Source organism: Stegodyphus dumicola, chromosome 7, assembly GCF_044657685.1.
Source record: "Stegodyphus dumicola isolate Sdum_Otavi_A_Nest chromosome 7, ASM4465768v1".
NCBI lineage: Eukaryota > Metazoa > Arthropoda > Arachnida > Araneae > Eresidae > Stegodyphus > Stegodyphus dumicola.
The window spans coordinates 202,051,867-202,077,932 of NC_140774.1; the positions used below are offsets into that span (position 1 = coordinate 202,051,867).

At 31.3% G+C, this 26,066-nt stretch overlaps 1 protein-coding gene and 1 long non-coding RNA gene across 4 annotated transcripts in view; one reads left to right on the plus strand and one right to left on the minus strand.

The window, feature by feature from the left end:
* LOC118195065 (uncharacterized) overlaps positions 1-26,066 on the plus strand; it is a 94,830-nt gene that overhangs the window by 56,441 nt on the left and 12,323 nt on the right. Inside the window, exons 2-3 of one of the 2 annotated variants that reach the window (XR_004759192.2) lie at positions 10,037-10,204; positions 14,299-14,436. This is a non-coding gene — a long non-coding RNA (uncharacterized LOC118195065). Of the gene's footprint in view, positions 1-10,036; positions 10,205-14,298; positions 14,437-26,066 lie in introns of those variants that run through there. The other variant, XR_004759194.2, reaches the window with a different exon arrangement.
* Positions 1-26,066, minus strand: part of LOC118195036 (zinc transporter foi-like) — a 128,029-nt gene that overhangs the window by 10,845 nt on the left and 91,118 nt on the right. For both annotated transcript variants that reach the window (XM_035366273.2, XM_035366268.2), the window contains 5 exons: positions 17,525-17,725; positions 15,876-16,020; positions 14,352-14,615; positions 9,178-9,258; positions 5,404-5,591 (listed from right to left, as the gene is read on the minus strand). In XM_035366273.2, coding sequence (XP_035222164.1) covers positions 5,404-5,591; positions 9,178-9,258; positions 14,352-14,615; positions 15,876-16,020; positions 17,525-17,725 — 879 coding nt within the window. The remainder of the gene's footprint in view (positions 1-5,403; positions 5,592-9,177; positions 9,259-14,351; positions 14,616-15,875; positions 16,021-17,524; positions 17,726-26,066) is intronic.

The window sequence follows — 26,066 nt, forward strand, 5'->3', positions numbered from 1 at the left end:
TGATGCCAATGTCCGCAAATGCATATAAATTAGTTATGAATGTTACATAACACATTTAGTTTTTCTACTATACTTTTAGTCATTAAACACATTTGTAGGATTAATGCATTGGAAAATGTTGTTTAAAATTTTTCATTTTCATAACATATTAAATAACATTTATGAAATCGTTTCTACAGCATTATAAAAGTTGATAATCTGGCATATTTGATAATTTAGAATTTCCTAAGTCTCGAATGATCAGACTTCTACCATACTGGATTCTTCCGTGTATAGCAAACGGGACTGTTTTGGAACAATGAAACAAGCAGTGGTCAGGCAATTGCTTGAAATTTTCTTGTGATTACTCCTTATGTCTAATTACCACCAATGACCCTCAAGGAAAAGAAAACCATGTATCACACATAACAAGAAGCTGCACTACCAAAATTTTCTGGTGCAATCTATCCCCCTTCCTCCCCCCAAATCCCCTGCTTTCATTGATATAAATTAACAGAGAGGAACCATGCCAAAAATCCAAATGATTTATGATTCAAAACTCTAAATTAAGCCATACGTACATCCAGGTACAAAGGGTATCAAAAAAAAGGTGACCATACACTTTTTTTCCTTAAATACTGATCCTAAATAAAAATTTTTTTTAAAAAAAGCCCTAGTGAGCCACAGCCTGCAGTGTCCCATAATCTGTTTTATTGACCTTGGGCCCCGGAGTATGTCAGTATATGCCCTGGACAAGTCGTCAGCTTGTCACAGGACCCCCAGTATTTAGTCCCCAAACAAACTTGGTACTCATTTTATCAACCCATTCAAGGGATGAAAGGCTGAGTCAACCTTGTCCAGCCCAGGGATCCGACTTCTGACCTGTGGTGCAGCAGCGCGACGTGCTAGCCCCCGAGCCTCACTGATCCTAAATGCCAAAGCTTCATTTCAATGGAAGGCACCACCACAACTTAGGTTTCATACATCTTTGTTTTAAAAAAATTTAATTTCCCTGGAGGCATGCCACAGCCTTGCCTAGATGACTTTCGGTATCATTTGTATGTTTGATATGACTAATTAAATGTCATATTAAGCTGCATATTATATAATAGTCCAAGAATTATTAAACATGAAGCACAAAACCTTATTTTAATATGAAAAACAATCGCCCTGGTGGTGTTCTGTAAAAGAATTTCCAAATGAGTAATGAGTTTAGCAACAACAGGGAAACTTAAAGTAGACAAGAATGTTTAGAAAAGTTTTAAAGATGAAAACAAAATGCAAAATATACTGTAAAATGCAGCAATTTCATCAGTTACTTGATTTATGTCTGTACAAAAAATAACAATTATAATAAAATATATGGCTAATGGTTTCATTAAAAGAAATAATTTTAAAACAACTTTTGCTTTTCCTATGTCATCCATATTATCTTCCAGCCCTTAACGAAGTGTTACTGTTTTCAACTTCAATAAAATCACATCCAACACATACCTTATTGTCAGCCAAAGACGAATGGCTGTATATGTAATCTCATAATACCTATACTTTATATTGCACATGAAACTCCCAAATGGCATACAAAATACCTTCACAATTCACATATTAATAATATAATCATAAGATTCTGAATATAATTAACATCGCATTCCTTCTTTTATGATGAAAGCTTTTCAACTTCATCATAAAAGATTTTTTCATTTCAAATATTTCAGCTCATTTATTTTGCAAATAATTTTCCCAGTATATGAATTCCTATGCAAGGCTCCAGTGGAAGAAAAGAAGAGTTACTGATGTGTGTTTGGGAGGGAGGATATTCAGTATTATAAAAGTGCACTGCCAAATACAGAACTATGTTAATTATTCAAAAAAGAGTTTCATATAGACTTCTTAACAATACTTTGCAATCATTAATAAAATAAAATCTAATGGTTATAATGAAGTTTTGTATACATAAGATTGGAAATCTCTTTATATACTTCCCTTTTTTAAAAATTTTTGAATCAATTAATAAAATAACAATTAATTCAAACAATTAATAAAACAGAAACAAGTGCCATAATCCTTAATTTATCGCTTAATAAAATATAATATAATGATTATGATGAAGTTTTGCAGCAGTACATAGATTAAAAATCTATATACATACATCCTTTTTTCAATTTTTTTTCAAACAATAATATATTTTCATAGTATCCATCTTTTTATACCATTTTATATCCATGAATAAAATATAGAAAGTGCCAGAGCTTTTAAATTTTAACTTAAAATTTAAACTTTTTCAGAAGAGTTTTAATGTTACTAAACAGTAAATATTAAGGTTCAGATGTTGGCAAGAATTATTTTGAATAAATATTAATTTTATTTAAGAATAGAAGCAATTTATTTCATGATTTTTTTGTATTTTAAAAATTTTACACATATTTCAATTTTAAAAAAATTCTTGGCGGAAAATTTTCTTCGAGGCCTTCCATTATAATCTGAAGTTTTGATATTATATATCTAGTTTTTTTATAATTTTCTTTCATTTATTCAGTTTCAAATTTCAGATTACAATCTCTATACTTATTTTAACTCATTAATATTAATAAAATACTAATCAAATTCCCTAACTGCCATCCATTAAGTTATTGACCCATTTCATTTTATAATTTAAAACCTGCCTGATATCTAAATCCAATCTCAAAATTTTTATAAACTAAGATACACTTTTTAAAACACATATAATGCCAAAAATTTAAATACAAAATCCAAATTTTTACATATGGCCCCTGTATAGTAAAAATATTCATTATGTTTCAAGTTGCACACAAAAAGTCCCATACTTTTATATATTAAACATACACAAATACATATAAAAAATACTCTTCAGAGACTAGCTAAATGTTTAATAATATGTGCTATTTTATTCAAGACAGATCCGAAGATCACCAAAGCAAACAGTATAGTTATAGTTTCTCCCTAAATTTGAGTAAAAAATCTTCAGGTATGCTCGAAAACAAGAATTAAAAAATTATTTAAAGCTGCAAATTCTTTCTCAAATCTTTTTACCTAAAAGTACAGTTACCTAAAATACACGTTTTTCTTAACTGCTTAGAACTTCATGAAATTATCAACTTTATTTTAAAAAGTACTAGAGTGACATCTTATGATATTCTATATAACTTTTATGATAACAGAAGAAGTAATGCATCATAACATATTTTACCAGAAGCTTTTGAATATGGATAATCAGTTAACCACATGGTAATCAGAATACCTATACTAAAAGCTATTCAATACTATAAGTGCTTAATATGAGAGTATGTATGGAGTCATTACAGTTAGTACAAGATCAATGAATAAAAAATCAGCTGATCAAATTAATTCATTATTTTTTCATCTGTATCATGATATGGTAGGTTTATGACTTCATATTTCTAGTTTAGAAGATGGTATGAGGACTCATTATAGAAAGTAAAACAAATAATAAAAAATATTAACGTTATAAAAGAAAATTATATGCAGTGTTTGGACAATACCAGCAAAAAATTCTGGGATCCTCAGTATGTATCATAATTTAGCATTTATCACTCAACAAAATATCATAGTCCATCCTATCATGTGATACTATGCTACCTGTTACATTGTAAAAGTGCTTTGAGAAACATAAACAAGAATTAATTCATTTTCTTAGAAGCCTTATTTTCTACATATCCATTCCATTGAATATCTATTGGAAAATGAAAATGAATCTTCATGGCTCCTCCTTACAACATACAGGAGTTAAAAAATTCCCTAGTAACAGTCTGGTACCAGTGATAAAAATTGAAAAATAAAACCAATGTCCTTCATATTATATAGGAGTTAGAGCAGCTCTGGTAATCCAGAAGTCATGTAGAATTTATATCTAACAAATTTTAATAACTTTGAGGGTATTAAAAGTAAAGGAAAACATTAAAAGTAAAGGATCAAGGAAAACATCTATGCTAGAACATCACTTCGCAATCCATACATAAACAAAGCGTATGACAACCCTTAGTTTTCATGTTAAAATCTCACATAAAGTTTTAAGTCAATGTAAAGATACTAATCAAAATTATCATTATGCATTAGCTTGCTAAATCTTTCGTTCTTGCAGTTGGTACACCATATAATCCTTAGCCTTCATTTACTCTATTCATAAGAAAAAAAAGAAAAAAAAAGAGGGAGAGAGAAAAAGAAAAACTAAAAAGATACATTAATAATAAATTTAAAAGATACAAACTCCATGGCATTAAATTAAAACAATGAAATCAGAAATGAAACTAAGTCGGGTGTAAAATCTTCTACAGCAATGATTCCAACTATTAAGAAAGGACTTTGAACAATTTATAAGCACACTACAACCTATTATCAAATACGTAAACTAAGAAAACATCTATTCTATGATTCGGAGAGCAGTAAAATTTCTTTCACTTTCTTATGTGTACACCTCATATCTTTAACATTAAATAATTTTCAATCTATAAATTTCATGAAATAAACAATGTTTTGTTGATTACAAGAATTCCTGCAAGCTAATACATTTATACACTCCATTTTTGCTTCAATTTATGATGAAAAACTCATGAAAATAACACAATAAATAAACAAATTATTTTTGTTCTATATACAATAAACTACAAAACATGATGATACAGTCTTGTTACTTTGAGCAAACCAGTTTTTAAAGTCTTAAAATTTATATAATATTTATATATATATATATATTATATATATGATCTTAAATCCATTTAGTGTGAATACAAGTTATTACTACTTGCGCAATTGCTGTATATATATATATTGGTAACAGGTCAATAAATTAAGACACAATAACACGCCGAATAAATACTAATTCAGAAGTCAAACAACAAAAATCAGCGTTATATTTACAAAATTTTCACAGGACTAGTTTCGATGGTTTTACCGAACCACCATCCTCAGCTGCAATACCAAGTGCAGGTTCAGGTAAAAAAATGCCAACACGCTTAAGCATTTGGCCCTGAGGCTTATGGATGGTCATAGCAAAGGCAAGTTTTACAGGAAATTGTCTACGTCTCAATTGCCACGGCTTTTTTTTGCGGTATTGCAGCTGAGGATGGTGGTTCAGTAAAACCATCGAAACTAGTCTTGTGAAAATTTTGTAAATATAAAGCTGATTTTTGTTGTTTGACTTCTGAATTAGGTCAATAAATGTTATCATTTTTTCAAAAACCCAAGAAATTTTCAACAAAATTTTTTAATATTTTTCATTTCATTAGATGACAATTGATAGGGAAAACACTGTTAAAGAATAACCTAAAAACTTAAGGTAAATTATTTTAATAGATAGTAATGCAAGATTATTACTTTACCAAAAATACTTAGTTCATTTTAATACGATAATTGCAATATAAAGATTCATTAAAAATATGTTCTTACCATATCAACAAGTGCAATATAAAGGAACATTCCAGCAGTGCCTGCAAAGACCCAACTAGTTGCAGAATGAACATTACCTAAAGAAACACCTATCACCATCCCCACAAAACAAAGAACAGAAGAGAGACCGTTATAAAACAAGGCTTGTTTGACCTTCATGCCTGTTTTTAGTAGCATCGCAAAGTCCCCTAAAATTAAAAAATTCATAACATTTATGGTTTCATTACAAGTTTGAAGAGTAGCTCATAACGAGTATTTCCATCATTACAAACTTTATACAAGGTATTACATTAAAAACAGAACTACAGCATAGTTTGTGAAGCTAAAATATATTGATGATAAAAGTTTACAGTCAATCATGCAGGAATTCATGAGTGAAAATTTAAAAGAATTGATATATTATTATGAGCATGAATATATAATGATGATATGATATCAAGAATTACTAGTGTATTTTTGCACTCACATAAAATACATTATGCACATACTAATGTCATGATTGCTACAGAGTATGCATCTTAAAGAGACCAAAACTATTCTTCCTTTCCAGCATTAGAAGAAACATATTATTTTGATCTCTTTTATATACATCTATACTGGTACAGTAAAACTACAATTATCTGAACTTCGACTAATCGAATTTCTGATTATACAAACCGCTTTCAGAATCAAATGAAAATGAGAAGGGGAAAAAGAAGCTTAATAAAATGGAAGAGACAGGAGAAGATGAGGATGACATGTCACTTGAGAAATAGAAACATTCTTTTGGAAATTCCTCGATGTTCAGAAGTTAATGCTGAGGATACAGCAGAATGGATGATATGTGATTCATCAGACCCTAATTCTAAATGATGAACTTATTGAAAGTGTGAGAGAAGAAAGTGTCAAGGAAGAAGATGACCTTAATGTCAAAGTTGAAGCAGACACAAGACCATCAGCTAGTGAAGCTACTACCGGCCTTTGGAATTGCGTTTAAGTGAATGGAGCGTCAGCCCGAGTGTGACCACATGCAACTTCTCACTGTCAAGCGAATGCATGACTTGGCTGCCAGAAAATGGATGAAGACAGTCAAACGCCTTACTTTGACCAAGATATTCAGCAAGTAATGGCTTTTAGCACATGTAACTACTGTACGGTATGCTATATAACATGCATGTAAAAGTGTTGCCTTTCCATTTTAATTAATTAATTAAAACCTCTTTTTCTTTAAAAAATAGTTTTTCTTCCATTTTCAACATACAGTATGTACATGCAATAATTAAAGTGTGCATAGACCCTATCTTCAGAAAAAATCCAATAATCTACATTTTTATTATCCAAATGGGGTCCAGTTCCAATTAATTTGGATAATTAGAGTTTTACTGTAGTCGATTCTGATATTTTTGTACATCTATGGGATTGAAAAAGGCAAGGTTAGGCAAAATGTTTAGCAATTATCTTTCTGCATTACAAGAATCTTCTGCACAATTGAATCTCCATGTCACCACGGTCACAAAAATGGAATTGGACATCATTTAATGTCAACCCTTTCATTTATGTTCACATTATTTTGAGTGTAATTTTTCCATCTTTGGTGTTTTGAAAAAATAACATTCTAATCAGAGGTCGACTTTTTAGGCCGCCTTCACAAAATTTCTACCAAAAGAGCATCTTTGACCACATATGTCTATGAGCAGACCTAGCTCCAGCATTTTTGGCATCTTAGGAACTTAGTAAGAACTTAGTACAGTTAGTATTCCACATATATTAAACATATTAATAATTCAAAATGAAATACATTTCTATTTAGTTGTCCCTTGTGCTGGCAGTGTAAGTGGCTTGACTAGGAGGGAACATTATTTATGAGACAACAAATGTGGCAATTAATTTAAAACAGAAAGAACCCACTGGAATTTGAACAGAAACTGATATATTTTCACATAATAGTCCTTATGTATATCCAGTCATATATTAAACAAACGAAGTGAGAAGTGGCATTTTTCAAAATATGCAAAATTAGGCATTAATGCAATAAATGTTGAACAAAGGATTTATAACTGCAACTTTTGAATAATTATATTTAGCAAAATCAATGTACAGTAAAGAGTTTTTACATCAAGAAAAACTTTGAGTATTTATGTATAGCAGTTTCTTTTCAACAAAATGAATAAAAGCTGAACAAAACAAAACAAAACAAAAATTTAATTATGTTTCTTATATATAAGTGCTTAGCATTAAATACACATCCATACAAATATAAAAATATAAGAAATAAGGAATGAAAATCAGGAACACATTGAGCCAACATAAATGATTTGACAGGTAAGTATGAAAAGCACACAGAAAATGCTCTGCTTTTCATGGCAGTTAATGAACAAAAACAATTAAAAGCTTTTCCTGCAAAGCAAGTCACATATGGCAAAAGCAAAAGCCTTTTCATTAATGCTAAGAATTAAATAAGCAATGCTAATATTTGCATTAAATAAAAGAGTAAACTTTATACTAAATCTTATAAAATAGTAAAATCTCCCCCGTTACACACACAGGAACATACAAAATTACAATATCGTAGTTATACCATTAGCTAATGTAACTAAAAAAATAATCATATTCTGATATATCAGAAATGCTATTTCTTATTTTTGAATTTTATTAATCCAAAGAGGCAATTTGTCCAGGACTATTAACTCCGTTTTGGCATTTTGCATTGAAATGTCGGTTCACTTTTCAAATTGTTGCCACCAAATATTAAAGCCCTGTTTTATATTAGGAAATTAATTAATGAAGAATCTACATAAATGTATGTACGTTTCTAGCACTGTGTGATAATTTCTCACATTGTGAGAAAACGGTACTTACAGCTATACAATTTTCAATAACGTAATCCTCCATCAAATATGGGCATCTAGAAGCCTTAATTTGGATTTTTTTTTTAGTATCTATTTCATATTTTGTCAGACATTAAAGAATTTTTTAATAACAAACTCAACGATTTCAAAGCGAGGCATGCAACACTGTAAGGGAAAAAAAAAAAGAACTTTTTAATCTTCAGTGTGCGAGACTGTGTACTGAAAAAAAGATAGGCTCATTTTAAAACTATTTTCTGCTATTGCTGTTGAATTGAATTTTATACTTTAAGTGCAAAGAACATGATATTTAATAAATAAAGGTAACATACAAAACATTAAAAAACTGCTTCTTCGGGCATAATGTAAAATCTGAAAACTTTCAAATTTTTATTTATTTATTTATTTTAATTATTGGTGAAGCAATAACTATTTAACATTCTAACTAATCTGGTAACATAAAGTAGTAAAAAAAAGAAAATGAGTAATCTGAAAATAAAAAAAAACTGCCCCCTTTTGGAAGAAAATTAAACAAATGCAAAAGTCATAATGTCAAGATATCATATAATATTATTCAACATTAATGCTAATGTATGTGATAATATAATTTACTGTTCTCACAATTAAAACTCATTCTGGCCTTTTTTTTTTTTTTTTTTTTTTTTCTTTTTTTTTTTTTTTTTAATCATTATTTCAGATCAAATTATGTAGAATAAACATTTTTGTAAAGCAATTAACTTGTAAAACTAAACACAAACATATTGCACACTAGAAAAAGTCCGACTGCAGATTAAAACAGCAGGTTGTATTATAACAATTGGTAATGAAATATCTTATAAACTGTAAGTACTCATATCATTATCATACTCTAAATACTACATTATATATGAAAATAATGGATTCTTTAAAGTGATAAATTTAGTATAAATGTATCCTAAATACAGCATACCAAGTTCATGAGGCAGTTCATGACAAAATACAGCTACAGTTGTGCTGATACCATCTGCATCTCCAGATGCAAATGCTGCACCTAAAATGAGAAGGAAAGAAAGAGGATTAATTTATGCAAGAATGAATTGATTACATATTAGTAAAATGAATATTAAAACATTTAATTCCCTTCTACAAGAGATCCAATTAAAAAAAAAAACTCTGCCCTAAAACATTTATGTTACATGAGTCCAACCAAAATATTCAAATCACATGCATTTCATATTGAGAGGTTTTCCAAAGTGTCACAGGTGGCCCACCGTGACACATTTGATGTACTGAAGTGAAACATTTTATTTACACACAAAAGTCAGAATGATGTGAAAGTTAATTAAATGGGAAGTCTTGAATGCTAGCCTTCTTTTAATACAAATATAGCTGAAAGCTTATTCTAGTATTTATAAAAAATGCATGTTGCTTATAATGCATATTAAAAACTTAGAAATTTTCACGTCATGTAAGCAACTTCAAATTTTATAATACAGAGTGTTTCATATTGAATGAGACCAAAAGAATAATTGCAAAAATTCTGCATTGATTTATTAAGTTGAAACAAATAAATTCTGAAATTAAAATTATGCGCGTCTTATCTGGCGACAGCAAAAAATCTTCTGGTAACGAAATTGCTGCTAAAGGCATTGGTAACCAAAATGGCATCATTCATACAAGAGAAAATGTACTGTGTTTTAGAATATGCCAAAGCATTGTTGTTTGTCATCATTCCAAGACATTTTTGCACGAAATTTGGTAACAACCCACTGCATTGTCACAACATTGAATGGTGTTTCAGGCATTGACTGCTTTCTTGATTGTTTCAGGCATTGGAGGCAGTTTCAGGACATTGACTGCTTTGTAAGAAAACCAAACCACACAAACAGCAGCTAAAACTGAAGAGGCTGAAGAAAACTGCGAAGTGTTTTACGAAGTCCCACAAAATCAACATGTCATATGAGCTCTGAACTGAATGTGCCTCAAGTAATGCTGTGGTAAGTATAATGGAAATGTCTACAATTATGGCCATACACCTTTCAGATGGTGCAAGCATTAAAAACCTAATTCAGAAGTCAAACAACAAAAATCAGCATTATATTTTCAAATTTTCACAGGACTAGTTTCGATGGTTTTACCGAACCATCGAAACTAGTCCTGTGAAAATTTGAAAATATAACACTGATTTTTGTTGTTTGACTTCTGAATTAGTATTTGTTCGGTGTGTTATTGTGTCTTAATCATTAAAACCTTTCGACAAACCATTGTGTAAAGCTTCCCGTGCGAATTTGTAAGATAAGATGGAGGTAGATGGTTTTGTTTATGGATGAAGTCACTTTTCATGTTTCTGGCAAACTTAATCATCATAATTTACGGTTTGGGGGCACATAGTGTAACGAAACACGAGTGTGATTCTCCAAAAGTGAACATTTTCTGATTTTCTGTGCTATTTTCAAAAGTTGGGTTTTGGGTAATTTTTTCTTCATGAAAAAATTTATTAACGAGTCCATTTACCAAGATATGCTGTCAGAGTTGTTCTCAGTTGAAGGAAGCAGTTCTGTGCTTCATTCTGCAGCAAGACGATACTCCAACACGTTGGCATAAAAATGTATGCAGCACCTGAATGGTAGTCTATCCCATTGGTAGACTGGCTGTGCTGAGTCAAACATTATGTCATTTCTTTGTTGGCCACTGAGATCCCCAGATCTAATTCCTTGTGATTTTTTCTTTTGGGGTTTTGTTAAAAACAAAGTTGTCATGCACAAAGGGTATTCCATCAAGTGTGGCAGGAACCAGAATACTGCATAAATATTTGCTGTGCCACCAGAAGGGCTCACATAGAAGATATATAGTTACTTGGATAGTTATAGTTTCATTTTAAATTTGATTTATTAAAATACTGTAATTACAGCATTCACAGTATGCTTTCTTTTTGTGTCATTCATTATAAAACACACTGTATAAGAAAGGTAAATAAGCACTGATATTTAACTCGTTAAATTTGTGACTTCATTATTGTGCAGAAATAGTTTTAAAATTTAAATACACATTATTATTACTAATATTGCACTTATTTTTAATTTTTACTTTAGCAATTTTGTTTAGCATTTTTGTATAAAAAATTCCATTTAAATAATATGCACAAGAATCTAAATATTTCGATTAAAAGCAGATTTTATAGGAATTATCTTTGCCAGACTCCAGGCAGAAAGCAATATTTAGAGCTCCAAAGTCATGGTGTAAGATTTTTTACATTTCAAAGCTGATAATAATAAAAAAAATGCAATAATATAACAAATTTATAAAAGTACTTGTCAACATATTCTTAGAATCTTTAGAATAATGTGGTAAATAAGCTAGTGAATGAAACTTAAACAAAGTCAATGAGCCTCTGGGGGCCAGGAGACTGCAAAAAAGTTTTCAGACTGCAGTTTGATTATTGTAATTTTATAACAAAAAGTTTTATAAAAACATCATGCAAATTAATGATGTCCAGCAAAATGCATATAACATGAAAAGTGTCTCAAATTCATGAAACTAAAAAAAAAAAAAAAAAAAAAAAAAAAAAACTGGGTTCTTTAAATATACAGAATAAGAAAAATTAATGAATGATGATAAATAGTTCATCTTTAAACAGCATAACTGTGCAGGTTACTAAAAAAAAATTAAAACAAAAGAAGGAAAAAAAATACTCTTTCATGTAAAATAAGTCCACTAATTTACAAACTTAAGCTGGCCAATCGGTTAATTTGGATTTCTTAATCAGTCAAATATTATTACAGTGGTAAACAAGGAATTTAATGTATCTGACAATCAACTGTGCATTATCAAGCAAGATTAAATCTATCTTTACAGAATTTGGTATTGGTTTTCTTTTTTCTTATATTTAAGTCCCAATCACATTATGTTTGGCTACGAGGGACTTGAAGTCAAATGGGACAATTCTCAGATTCCACACATTTCAAGGAAATCTACATAGCTAAGGTTACCATTTTCACTTACTACGAAGACTTGAATGCCAAACAGTAATCGATTATCGCTCAGATTGGGATCACATGACCCTTCAAAAGCAGAACTTTCATCTGATCTCTACGCAGGACTGGGCTGCAGCCGAAACATTTTCGGTGAGGTTTCAAAAAATTCTGCGTAGCCAGTACATCGTTTACGTAGCTAGCCGGGACTTTGCTTCCAGCAGGGCTCTTTTTTCTAGGAATCCTCCCATTTAAACCAGTGCTACCAGAATCTCGTTTCTCAAAAATGTCCCATCTAGCAGGGACTGTCGCTAGATGTGATAACCTCTTTAGAAGCAATGTTCATTTGGTCACATAATACAAAAAGGTGCTATTTGATTCCCATACAAAACTTAGCAAATCTGGTTTGAACAACCTGTGATTTGAAAATTATTTAGCAATACTACTGATTCTTTATCAGTTACTTTGATGTAATGTAACTGATTTGCATGAACACCCACATAAGTATATATATATTTTTTCCTGTGAGGATGGCTTAAAGAGATTTTGTGATTTGACCAATATACTATGGTACACCTTAGTTATTACAGAATTCAAGCATACCGCATATTCCAGAGATCCGTGGTTCGATTCCCCCCCCCCGCCCAAGGTTTTGCTAATTTTTCACTTCTCCTGCTTCTAAAAAATATCTAATGTCTCTACAGAATATTTTGATGTGCTGCAGCTTGAAGTCAGGTAGATGGATGCATGAATCACAAAGTTCCAGATATAGCTATTTCAAAATATAATTTTGTTCCATTTATAATTCACATCAGATCAAATTTTATAGACAAGGGATTTATCAAATCATATTACAATATGATAATTTTTACGTACATTGATTTTAAAAGTAAGATGTAGGCATCTGCAAAGCGAAGCGGCACAGGGTTGGCATAGCAGCACTTAAGAAAAGGAATGGAAATTCAATTCTAATCATAAGTGCATAATCATAATCTACAGCAGTAAGATAGAATAAACTACAGGTAAATTATCTTAAAAGTTTACGCATTATCCCACTGAAATATTTTTAAACTAACACTTTGCTACATTTAACAAAAAATAAATAAATAAATAAAAAGAATCTAAAAATTTGCATTATTAATCATTTAAGGCATTTAAGTTTACATTTTATTTCTAGAATAATTTTGGAGTTTTTAATTTTAATTTTTGGAGTGTAGGGAGGTATTTTTCATAGTTTCCGGAGTGTTAAGAGAGTTACCTTTTTTTGACTAGCTTTTAATTTGAAATTGTAATTTTATAAAGAAAAGGAGCTGCATTTTCTGTCTGAACACACAGCACAACAACAGAGAAGCAGATTCACTGACATGATGTTTTGATTTACCATTTCAAATATTATAAAGATAACATAATATTAATAAAGTACTTATGATTTTCTGAGGCGTTCAAAAAGCATTTTTAGACTAGACAATGACTAGAAATTGTTACTGCAGAATCATACTAATATTTGTCACTAAAAATCTCAATAAAATCTTTTGCTGAGTACAACATCAGCTAAGGTTGCATAATTTATAATTATCGGCCATAAATATAGGAGTAACTTTAACCCAGTGAATTTATTTTATATATTCAGAATTTTACAAATATCAAACAAATACAAAAACTTCAGAATTTCATAATCCCAGGATTATTTCCAATACATACCAAGATGCCTTTTATAAACTCCAAATGTGTTAAAAGATAACAGGCATTACAATGGGAAAAAATGTAAGCATATACAATATAATACCTCAAAACAATCATATAATAAACACATGTGTATATGTTTATTGGAAATAGTATAATATATCCAAACAATTCTGGGATCAGTGATATATTTAAAAACTCCCGAGACAATGTTATCAGTATTTGATTTGTTAATAAATCAAGCATTAATTAAAAATATATAATAACTTTTACCTTTGTAACAAACAAAAGAATGTAACTCAACTATCGAATGAAAGGAAAGGATATTGCATATCTGAATCACTAAAAAATAATAAAGGACTTTTCATATATTCTTAAAATGTTTCAATTCAATACAGAAAATATTGGAATGTCAATATCTACAATTTATCTTCCAGTAATACAAGTCAAGATACATTTATGAAATATTCTAATGAAGTATAATCCATACCAATTGCTAGGCCATCACAAAAGTTATGAAGTCCATCTCCCATGATGACCATCCATGCTACTGCGGTTACCGATTGAGGTATTTCATGACTATGACCATGCCCATGGCCATGATGTTCAGACACAATGACAGAACTTTCAGAATCTGGTCTATAAGCTACGCTCACCTCGGGCTCAAGGCTAAAGCTGGATCGGCCGTGGAACCCAATTTCATGAACTGATTGATTCGAGCCTTTCTTTGAAGGTGTTGCTTCAGTTTGGAGCACTACAGAAAATGTAACAAAAAAGAAAATGATTCTTTCCAAACCTTGATCTAAATAACAGAAGATTCTCTTATCATCAACAAACTAGAAATTTTTGCATTCCATATTTTGTTTTAAAAATATTGAAAAAAAAAAGGAATAATATAATAAAAAAAAGGAAAAATATTCTATATGGCAAACTAAAAAGAAAAATAATCTCTCTAAAGGAAACTCTGCTTACAGTCAATTCAAAAATCTGTTTTTAAAAATGTGGTTTTTTTTTAATGGCTATTTTGTTAAAGAAAAAAATAACAAAACTGCTCATAAAATTGTAATTTAATATGAACATGAAATTTAAAATTTAAAATCTCTGAGAATGATCATATTCAAGTAGGTATATATGTACGTGTATAGTATGTATGTGGATTTCATTTGTAAGAGTTTTTAAAACTTTTTTAATTATATTTCTATCTTGATAATTTGCTTTCTTCATAACATATTGATCTACTGCAATTTTGGTGTGCTTAGCACTTGTAATGATGTCCCAATATAATTACAAATATTAAAAAGAAAAAAAATTATTTCTCCTGTCTTTGCATGCCTTCATAATTTAAATAAAACAGGTTATATAACTATGAGAAGAAGCATATAAGACACCTACTTAATCAGTCTGATATTTAAAGGAATAAAGCATATATATAAAGGAATTATAAAGGAATATGGCAAATATTAAAAGAATTAAGGGAAAATCAGGTTTTTCTCTCTTAAACACAAATAAAGAAGTTCATTACACGTTACATTTCGGTTTTTGGTTTATCCTAGGCATTATCTCTATGAAATTGGATTTAACAGATATCTTGCTAAATTATAACGAATGCATAAGAACTGAAAACTTTCATAAAACACAAATGGTCATTTCAGTATTATTTACAAAGAGTTTAGTTAGTCCTTTATGTTAGCTGACTAAAACCCAATGCACACTGTTATAAATTCATGCTCCATTACTTAATATCTTTAATTTTTTTATAATGGTACGATTCCTATTCCACAAATATTTGGTGAAACTTCACTAATTGGCACTAAATACTGTATTTAAAAAAACTTATCAAATATGTTTAGCATAATTTGAAATTAAAGTATTCCTCTCATGAGACAATCAGTGAATTACATAAATAGTAAATCTAACTGAAAAAAAAAAAAGGAAAATACAGTGATCATATATATAAACCAGCAACTTTGCTATATGGATTAATCCTTAACTTATATTGTCAAATCAGACATACTCTGTATTGTTTCTTTTTCATCTTTGTCCTTAATGTGATCATAGGAATTCTTCTTAGGTTGTGCAAGTTTTTCACCCACATTTCCATTGTTAGCACCTTCTTCTTTTGGTAACACAGGAAGCATGTTTTTAGGATGTCTGGACAACTAAAAAAAGTGTTTTCAAATACAGTTTTCAAGAAAATTCTTATTATGAAATATTGTATCAATTCTGCCAATATTTATTTCAAAATAAATATTATTTAAAAAACACAAACTCAATACAGAGTAATTATCATTGAATCAAATTAGTGACAGAATCTCAAAATGTTCCAATAACCAACTGTAATATGAATATGAGAAGTATACTAAAATAAATTGTAAATGTAAATGTCCCTGTAAAATAAATTGTACTTATTATTAAACACTTAAGCTAAGACATGGTTTGATTCAATGAGTAGCTATATCTTCTAAATCACAAATTTAGCAAAAGCCCATTTAAGAAAACTGAGAATCAAGTTGATAAGCCCTTTAATAGTCATCTGAAATTTTACTTTTAACCTTCTCATTATTGAACTGTAAATTTAGAGTAACAATCCTTGTTTGCCCCCCCCCTTTTTTTTTAATATTTAAAGTGACAAAAAAAAGGATACATTTAAAATGTCAGATGCCTACTTTAAATGAAAAATTAAATCTTTTCATTTAAAATGTCAGATGTCTATTTTAAATGAAAAGCAATCAACTAATACTGTTTTCAAATCAACTGCCCGAGGCAATGACACGAGATAGATCCCTGGTACCTAATGTTTTGTTATGAATATTCAATATATCTTATCAAACCCTCTCTGAGATGGCATGACATTATGTTAAAACCAGTAATCTCCAGCCCCATCAAAACCCGAATCTGAAGAAAATTCCCTTTTAGGAAGAGCCTTATATCATACTAGAGGCAAGTTTGCTTCAATTAATAAAATGACTAAGAGGCACATAACCGCATAAGGCAGGCCAAACTGATTTTTTTGATAGCATTCAAAATATAGTCTATGTCTTCTTTATAACACAGCCTTTGAAGAAAATCTTTTCAAAAGTATCACAAACTAGTTTCCTTCCATTTCAAGTATGCACACTGAGATGTTAAATCCATTTATTTCTTACTGCTCTCCATAAATAAAACTTTCTGTTCATTTAAACAAAAATGATCACCCTGATTTTATAATATAGACAAATAATCACAGTATGTTTGCACAACAGCAGTGAAATCTCTGGTTCAGAAATTAATTTTACTGTTTATGTTAAATGATAGATTACCACCAAATACCATTTAATATAATTTCATTTTGATGATATTTATGGATAATTAAAATTTGATATGATCACACAAAATATAATCTAAAATAAGTTTTAATTCAAGGTTTTATTTTCAATACATATAAGATATACTGTGTTGCTTTTTAAGAATAGAGAATGTTTGTTATTAAATTAAAAAACACATATATTTAAGGCAATAAATTGTTTGGAATGCATACAATCATTATTAAGCATTTAAAATTCGCACAGATATCAGAAATATCCAAGAAGTTAGTCAAAAACAGTTGCATGAACATGTAGAGAAAAAACTGTATATTTTGAATTCTTAACAAAAAGAAACCTTTTGAAATTAACACTAGCTTACCTTTGCTTCTTTTTTCCGTCTCCTGTAAGTAGTTAGAGCTCCTAGAAGGCGTTCAGCTATAAAAAAGAGAAAAATGCCACCAAGCGCAGCAAGACCACGCCAAATGGCTGTTTTTTCCATGGATTGTAATGATACCCCATTCGTATGGTGATGACTGTTTTCCTTGCTGTGGTCATGTGTATCTTCACCATCAAGTATAGCCTAAAAAATATATTAAATTTATTTTTCTAGCTTTGCTCTACATAATTATTTTAATATATGGTTATAAATCTGTATAATAAAATAGCAATTTTAGAGAATTAATGAATTCAAGCAATTACAGGAATACATGGTTAAAAATTATTTCTGAAATAACATAAAAATATTGAATAATTAATAGGAACTTAAATAAATAAAATAAAATAAACATGGCAAACATTTTGAAAGCAATCACTGACTATATGTTGTTGTCTTGACCATACTGCATGGAACAATGGTTGTCACAGCCTACTCCAAAGAGAGGTTGGACTTATAATTTTCCACCCCCAAATTTGAGGAAGTGCACCCCGGAGGGGGTTCGGGGGTCTCCCACACTCTTCCCTTCCACCAATCCACGTGAGAAAACTTTCGGCTCCGCCATGCCGCACCAACACTATACATTTACAAACATCCATGTTTTATCTGGGATTCGAACCCGGGCCCTTTGGTACCACAGTAGGCATCCCTAACCACTACACCATCTGGGCGATGAGATATATGTTAAGAAGATGTAATTGTTCTTCAGTTTAAAAGAAGAAAAAAAAGAGTCGCACATGTCTATCAGTATAACAGAAGTAGTTGCCTCAATTACATAAAATGTATAACTTGTCTTCTGAAACAGGCTTTTATTAATGATGCAAAAACAATTAAATAAAGCCCACATCAAAGAAACATAGCAAATAATGAAAGGTCTAGATGAGGATGAATAAAGAGTGATATGTTCATATAGGCCAATGAGAGTACAGATATTTAAAAATAAAATCTACAGAGATATTATTGGAAGTAACACCAGTTTCTAATCTGATAATGTATTATACCATCTGAGATTATTTAGTAGACAGTTCAAAAACCATAGATCAAAAGAAAAAAGTTATATGTACTAAGAATCACCAACCCAGCACATGAGAAAAGTGCTATATATTAAAAAACTTTATTACCTCAGAAAGCATTGTATGGACACATTTCAACTGATTACTGATAGGGTTGGTTTATTTGATTATGGCAAAGCCCTCGAGGGCTATCTGTCCAAGGGAAGGGACGCCTTTGTAGAGGAATTTCTATGGAAAACTGGCTGCCTAAAGCAGTCAGCCTCATATATTTGGCCATAACCAGTTAATCAACCAACCTTCTCAACAGTTATTACGTTACTGGAAGGAACCGAGATGTCTTCTTTTGCATCAATGTTTACTAAACTAAAAAGAATAGTAGAAGCTTAAACCAATAAGTGCGCGCTTGTAAGCATTTCGGCCACAATCTTTTAAACTATATTCATATGCACAAAGAAAGAAAAATATATGTTTATGCTTGTTGTAACATACTTGCTACAAGGAAAGGCAATTAAAAAAAGTATCATTCTACATATACGCTCCTAGCGCTGAAATGTACAAATAAGTAACAGTAAGCTGGTGGCATATTTGCTTTTTCTTATAAATACCAGATAGCAAACGTCAGAAGTTGTTTATTCTTTCATGATACCCTTATATGTTTCCCTTACCAAAAATTATATGTGTGATTATCTTTTATGATAACAATGCAGGTGAATGTCTATTTCAGACGAGATAAACGTGTGTTTAACTCAGCATTTGAAATGGTTGTGCCAGGGAGCAAGTAAATTTGTCGCCACAATAAAGGAAAAATGGCCTTGTTCTCTATCAGACATTAAACCACAACTTCGATAAAACATCAGTTACCTCATTTCTGCATAACCAAGGAACAGTAATTTCCAACTACTTCTTACTTCTATGTCAGAATGTCATTCTCTTCTAACTACTTGTTTATTTTCTTATCTATTTTAGTGATAACACTCCAAATGCACATAAAATAATAAACTGAAAATATTTAATTTCCAGTTTAAATTTAATTTATTTGTTTATAGATACATATAAGGTAGAAATTTTGTCGCGAAGAGGGCTGGGAATTAAATTTTGTATTAAGAGCTGAAAACTCTCAGCATTTTTCTGGATTAGAATTTACACGAACAATTTCACAGTTCGGGAAATCTACAATAACAGTTGAAGGCGAGATGTGTAACAAAAAAGAAATAATAATACAATTAATTACAGTCAACTTCAGATTTACCTGCGTAATAACAGGGATGACGTCCGGTTAACACGAATTCCAGGTTAACAGGACGAAGCAAGAAAGATTAATAACTCATATTCCTACGTAGGAGATTCAAAGGTTTCCAACCTGATATACAGGATCCGGCAGCATTCATAGTAGGATATTAAAAACACACCATAAGGCAGTAACTGTAATTTATTTATTACCTCTTATGTCAATTAATAGTTAAAGGTATACCATTTACTAATGTGTAGTCATTGTAAATTGCGTGGATTACGTTTTGAATATGATGCCTGTCAAATGATGCCTCCTCTGCACAACACATTCATCTAGGTGGCATTGGAAGCTTGCCATAACGTAGCGTAATGTATTCCCTGGGACATTGCCGACGGCAGTTCTGATGCGATCCTTCAACTCGGGAATGGTGGCACAACGTGTTCGGAAAACTTTTTGCTTCAGGTGGCCCCAAAGGAAAAAGTCTGCACATGAAAGATCAGGTGAGCGAGGCAGCCAGGAAATGTCACCAAACCTGGAAATGTCTGTCGCAATGGTCCGTCCATCTGGAACTTTCCCATGACGTCCCAAGTTGAAATGCTGCCGAAATAGACGCTGAGTAGCAATAACAGAGTAGTTATTCTTGAAATAACTTTCAACAGCAAAGACTCGATGTCGTGCACTCCACCAATGTCACACTCGAAATGGCAGCTCGAACACTGTCACACTCGAAATGGGAGTGCTGTCACACTCGCAGCACTGTCACACTCGAAATGGCAGCTCATTAGTACACGAATGTGGCATGAGCTGGGGCGCCTTCATGCAGTACGTCATAGTACTGCGCAAGTCAAATTACGCTATGAACGCTGCCGCACCCTATACTTCTAAAAGAGAGAACATACTGACAGAATATTTTTCAAAACGATCTCCTTATACCCCAGTAGACTTTTCACATCACATAATGAACATGGCAACTCTGTGCCCCTGCAAAGGTTATTTGATGGTTTTCCCATCTCAAAATGTTCCATAACTGCTCTTTTCCTAGTTCGGCTGTATACCGAGCCTAGCTTGCATTTATGGAAGCTGTGTGCCTGTTGTCATGAAGTGGTTGACCCTAATGGAGATGCAAAGGCGAAATGCATTACAGAAGCTGGGAGACTAATGATAATGTAGAAGGGGGTGACCATTTGTCATGACAGACGCGAAGACATCAGAAGGCAATGGTATGTACAGTTCAGAGTTAAACATAGAGGAGTAAATATTGCAGAATTTTAGTTAATAAAAAGTCCAGAGTCTACTGAAAAGATGGTACATAGACACACAATTACGGTGAGCCAATGAGTATCTGAGTGAAAATTTGCGGAGTCAAAAGGCAATCGAAGTTAAAAACAGTAAAAATCACATGTAGAACATAGTAAACAGCCTAATTAATGTGGTATTAAACGTAGTTCATGATACAAAATGATAATAAATAGATGCATAGTCATTTCAAAGTTCCAATGTCACATAAATCACATGACGTAAGTGTCCGATAAGAAGCTGTTAAACTATACGCGAAGTCTTATATCTCAACTGCTGTCGGCAAAGCTACCAGTATTGCCCGCAAACTCAACCCGATCATCAATGCATCTTGAAATCTCGATCTCACAAGAAAAAAAAAACGTATTTATACATAAATTCTTCTCCCCATACTCACATATGCCTCACTGGCCTGGTGTACCGCCTCTGATTTCCCAAAACGCCAAACATTCCAAAAAAACACCTTCCTGCGAAAAATCACGGGAGCACCCTGGTTCATCCGCAACAAAGATTTACACAAAGATCTTAAAGTCTAAGATATCAAAACTTGCATCAGAAGGATTAATAATAACTTTATCAATAAAGCGGTTAGCAACAGTTCACTATGCCGATAACTTCAAACACAAACTCCTAAAAGATGATTTCAACCTCCGCCCATATGTCACTCATAAGCTCTTTTCAAACCATCACCATCATTAAATATCTTTCCAATAAAGGACGATTTCAGTTTGAAGAATAGACAATAATCACTTGGAACTAAACCTGAGCTATACGAGAGGAGGAGGAGGTCAAGCTCCTTAAACTCATATTGCAGTTTTTTAGTTGCATTGACATGCTGTTGTTTTTAAATTGCTGAAAGAAAGTATTAGTACCCATCTTGCAGCGATTATGTTCATAAAGAATGTGAAAAACAGTTGTTTTAGATAGATCCAATCTTGCTGCTATCTCCTTGACTCAAATCACTCAATTTTTCCTTCTAGACATGCATAATATCTTCTGATGTCAGTTTCTTCAATAGTTGACCTATACGAGAATCATCAACTATGGATTCTCACCCCATGTGAAATCCCTTTATCTATTTTTTCACGGTAGAACAGGAAGAAGACGTATTAGCATACCATCATACAAGCATTGTTTTATTTATTTGTGATTATGTCAGAAATTAATCACAGGACGATATTCAGTTTTAAACATTTCAGGAAAAACTAGCATACTGCTTTATTCAATAAAAAGCCAATAAAGAATAAATATGATTTCTCTTTTAACTTTCGAATTTATTCATTTAGAATTCCCATTCCTTTACTTGGATTAATTTACTTCTGTTTTTCGTTGCTTAAATAGTCTACTTTGTGTTCACTGTTTTTTTAACTCTCCCCTTTTTCCTTATTATTTGGCTTAATAGTTACAACATTTTTCTAAATTTAATTTAATACTCAATTTAGTACAAATCTTTCTTCTCCTGTCAATCTAGAGGTATTTTTTGTTAACTCCTTACTTTCAGCCTATCAGAAAAACCTACTCTTGACATCACTATTACCTAATTTTGATAGAAAAGTGAGAACTATTGTAAAAGATGCATTAAACTAGCTATGCAAAGTTGAAACTATATAATAATAAGAAGAAGATATCAGATTATCCGAGGTCATCTAAAAATGAAATTCACCCATACTGTCGGTTTCTTTCTCCATTTCTCGTATATAGTTTAGCTTGGTCCATTTTTCTTGGTGCTGATCAGTTCACCACTGATCAGCACGTGTGATTTGCGTTTTTGCCCCGTTGTATCCATATTTAATTTCTCTCAAAATTATGCAAATAGTTTCTTTTAGAAATATTCTTGGAATAACTACAGTTGTTGCAAATGGATTAAATGAATATCCACTTTAATTTTATTTTCTGGAATGCAAAGAGTAAAAAACTAAACAAAACTACAAACACTTCTCCTTTTCTGAGTTGTTTAACACTGTATAAGGAAATAATAAAACGAATCAAAGAAATACAACATATGGTTAAAAATTTTGAATTTTGTTGTAGAAGAATTAGACCAAATCATTCTGGCTAATCCTAAGATAAATGGTGATTAATATTGCAAAACCAACAATATTCACCAATATCAATAATATACATCCCCCCACACACACAAAAAAAAAAGGGATAACAAAGATAATAAATAAAAATCGTTTTGTTAAAATAATGAGAATAAGAAATATAAAGCACACTTTCTCTTTATTCAGCCTTTTAAATAAAAATTAAGTTAGAAAAATGATTAGTAAAAACTTGCATTCTTATAGGATAAATTTGTAATTATAGACTTTCAAGCTGGTGGTTGAATTAAGCCCACAGAACATTGGCAGTTCTTCTTATGTGGCCGAAGTGTCATAGTAGTTCTTATGTGGGTGCCTGGGGCAAAGCCCTATCGCAGACTCACAAGATATTGTAAACTGTAATGTAAGAAAAGCATTTCTTAAGATAAATAGCAAAGTTCATACAATAAAGCAAAAAGTGCATCGAGTCAGGCTAAATATAAAAAGAAGATAGCAGTGTCCGTTGTCAGAGTCGAAGATGGAAAGCACTTAAATGGAAAAGCACTGAGTGCAGTGGGCTTGGAAGTTATTAGCTATTGTCTAATTTAGGGGTCTTTAACCAGCGGCTCGCTGAAGGCATTTTAGTGGCCCCATATTTCAGTTTGAAGAAAAACTGAAGAATTTTAAAAAACTTAGATTTCAAGAAAAATTACCTTGTCAGCTTTTTGTCATAAAAAAACTTCATTTTCTCTTATTCTTGATATTTAAAACATTTTATTGACATGCCTGATATTATTTGAGATAACATTTTCTGAAAATGACGAGTTTTTCAAAAATTTCACTTCATCTTATGTAATTTTAAAAATAAAAAATTTGACTGCGCATAAAATCTCAATTCCATAACATGGATAGATTCTTATCTCTGTTGCAAAAAGTGATTAATTTCATTCGGTCTAAAGGACTTAAGGGTCTAAAGGCAATTTCAACAGTTCTGGAGTGATTTGGAAGCTGAATATGGTGACATTGTGTATAATGTGGAAGTATGTTTGTTGGAGCCGAGAAAAGATGCTTCAGCGCCCATTTTCATTGAAGTGCGAAGTTCAGCAATTCATGAAATCTAAAGAGAAATCTATTTATGTTCAGTGATGAGAAATGGTTGAGAGACTTTGCATTTCTTGTCGATATTACAGGTCATCTCAATGATTTGAACTACCACTACCTAGGAAAAGATCTACTTGTCCATACTCTTTATTACTTTGTGAAAGCTTTTGAGACAAAATTAATCTTGTGGGAAAGTCAGTTGCTAAATAAGAATTCCATTCACTTTCTAAAATTGATGGAGTGTGTGAAGAACTCTACAACATGGAATTTAAATAATTATGTACAATGTATTTCAAAGTTGAAAGAGGAACTCAAAAGCAGATTTTCCGATTTTCGTGAAAATGAAATGTTCATGAGAATGTCGCCATTTTCAGTAGACATTGGAAGCGTTCCACCTAAATTTCAATACGAATTTATAGATTAACAGTGTGATTCTGCAGTAAAATGCAAGTTTCTTGAAAATCCTATATGAATTGATTTTTATTCGAAGTACATGACTGAAGATAAGTATGCAGGAATTCGTAAACATGCTTTTTTCATGTTTTCTAACTTTGGCCAGAGCTTAAATTGCACCAGATCCCGGCTCAGGTACTTCTCAGTTTCTAAGGTAAGTCATGATTCTAGCCGGAGCCCAAAATAAAAGAGCTCCTGTACTGTAACTGAAACACAATTTCAGAGGACAAATTTTTTTAAAAAAATAAATATGCAGTTATAACTTCCAAATGCATACCTGCCGTTTTAATGGAAATAAACACCCTGACAGAGATGTTACGACTTTTAGAAAAGAATATCCTCCACCCATGCTTAAAAAGCTTATTGTTCGATAAAATTTTGAGAGCAAGAAAAAGGTTTTATTCCCGAAAGTACTAAAAGTGGTTATCTTGGTTGTGCACGTCCAGCGCTAGTGACCCCTCACTGCAGACATTGACTATATAACCAACAACCAAATAAGGGGAATAAAAATTTTCACTAGTTCAGACCTTACGTTTGTTCCCATACTGTTGTCGGATTGCATTCCGAGTTTTTTCTCCCCCCCGCGGAGTTGCATTTTGCTTGACAGCTAATATATAGACAGGGCATTGCGGTGAGAAAGAGTAAGACTCTTCTCTCTTTGTTTGGCAGCTATATTTCTCCATTAAAACTACTTCCACATGCTTATACTGTTTCTAGTAATCCCTCTATTCTAAGTAGTGACGCTTTAGTCAATTTACTTTTTTTCCATTCGTGCGCTGAAAAAAAGAATGGTTTTGTTACTCTCATCCTTTGAAGTAATACGTTATACCGTATATTCACGACTTTAATTCAGCCAGAGGCCGGCTAAGCTATTGCTTAGTTTTCTGAATGAAATTTAAGTCTAGCTAGAGCTCCAAATAAAATGAGGCCCGATATTTTATATCTTTTATTTAACTATTTATCATGATTTAATAATTTATTAAATTTTTATTTATATGTTATTGAATTTAATTTTAATTTAATTATTTTAATTTATTAGTCAATTTTATTATTTAATTAGCTATCTTATTTATTTGTTTTTACAACTTTTTCCTGGCGGCCTTCCATAGAGCTCCGGCACTTCTAATTTTAGAAATTAAGCCCTGACATTGGCAGTACCTACATATGTGAACAATATATGTAAGTAACTATATATGTAGTTAACTACATATGTATGTAAAATGAAAAGCTTAAAATCAAAAACAAGAACACGGCTGACAGACTTTGAAGGAAACTTAACGAATTGCAACAACACGGATTAAACTGGATATTGAAGCTTTAAGGGGTGTTGAAACCCAAAAATCTTCAAAAAATGGTGATTTCGGATTTTTGCA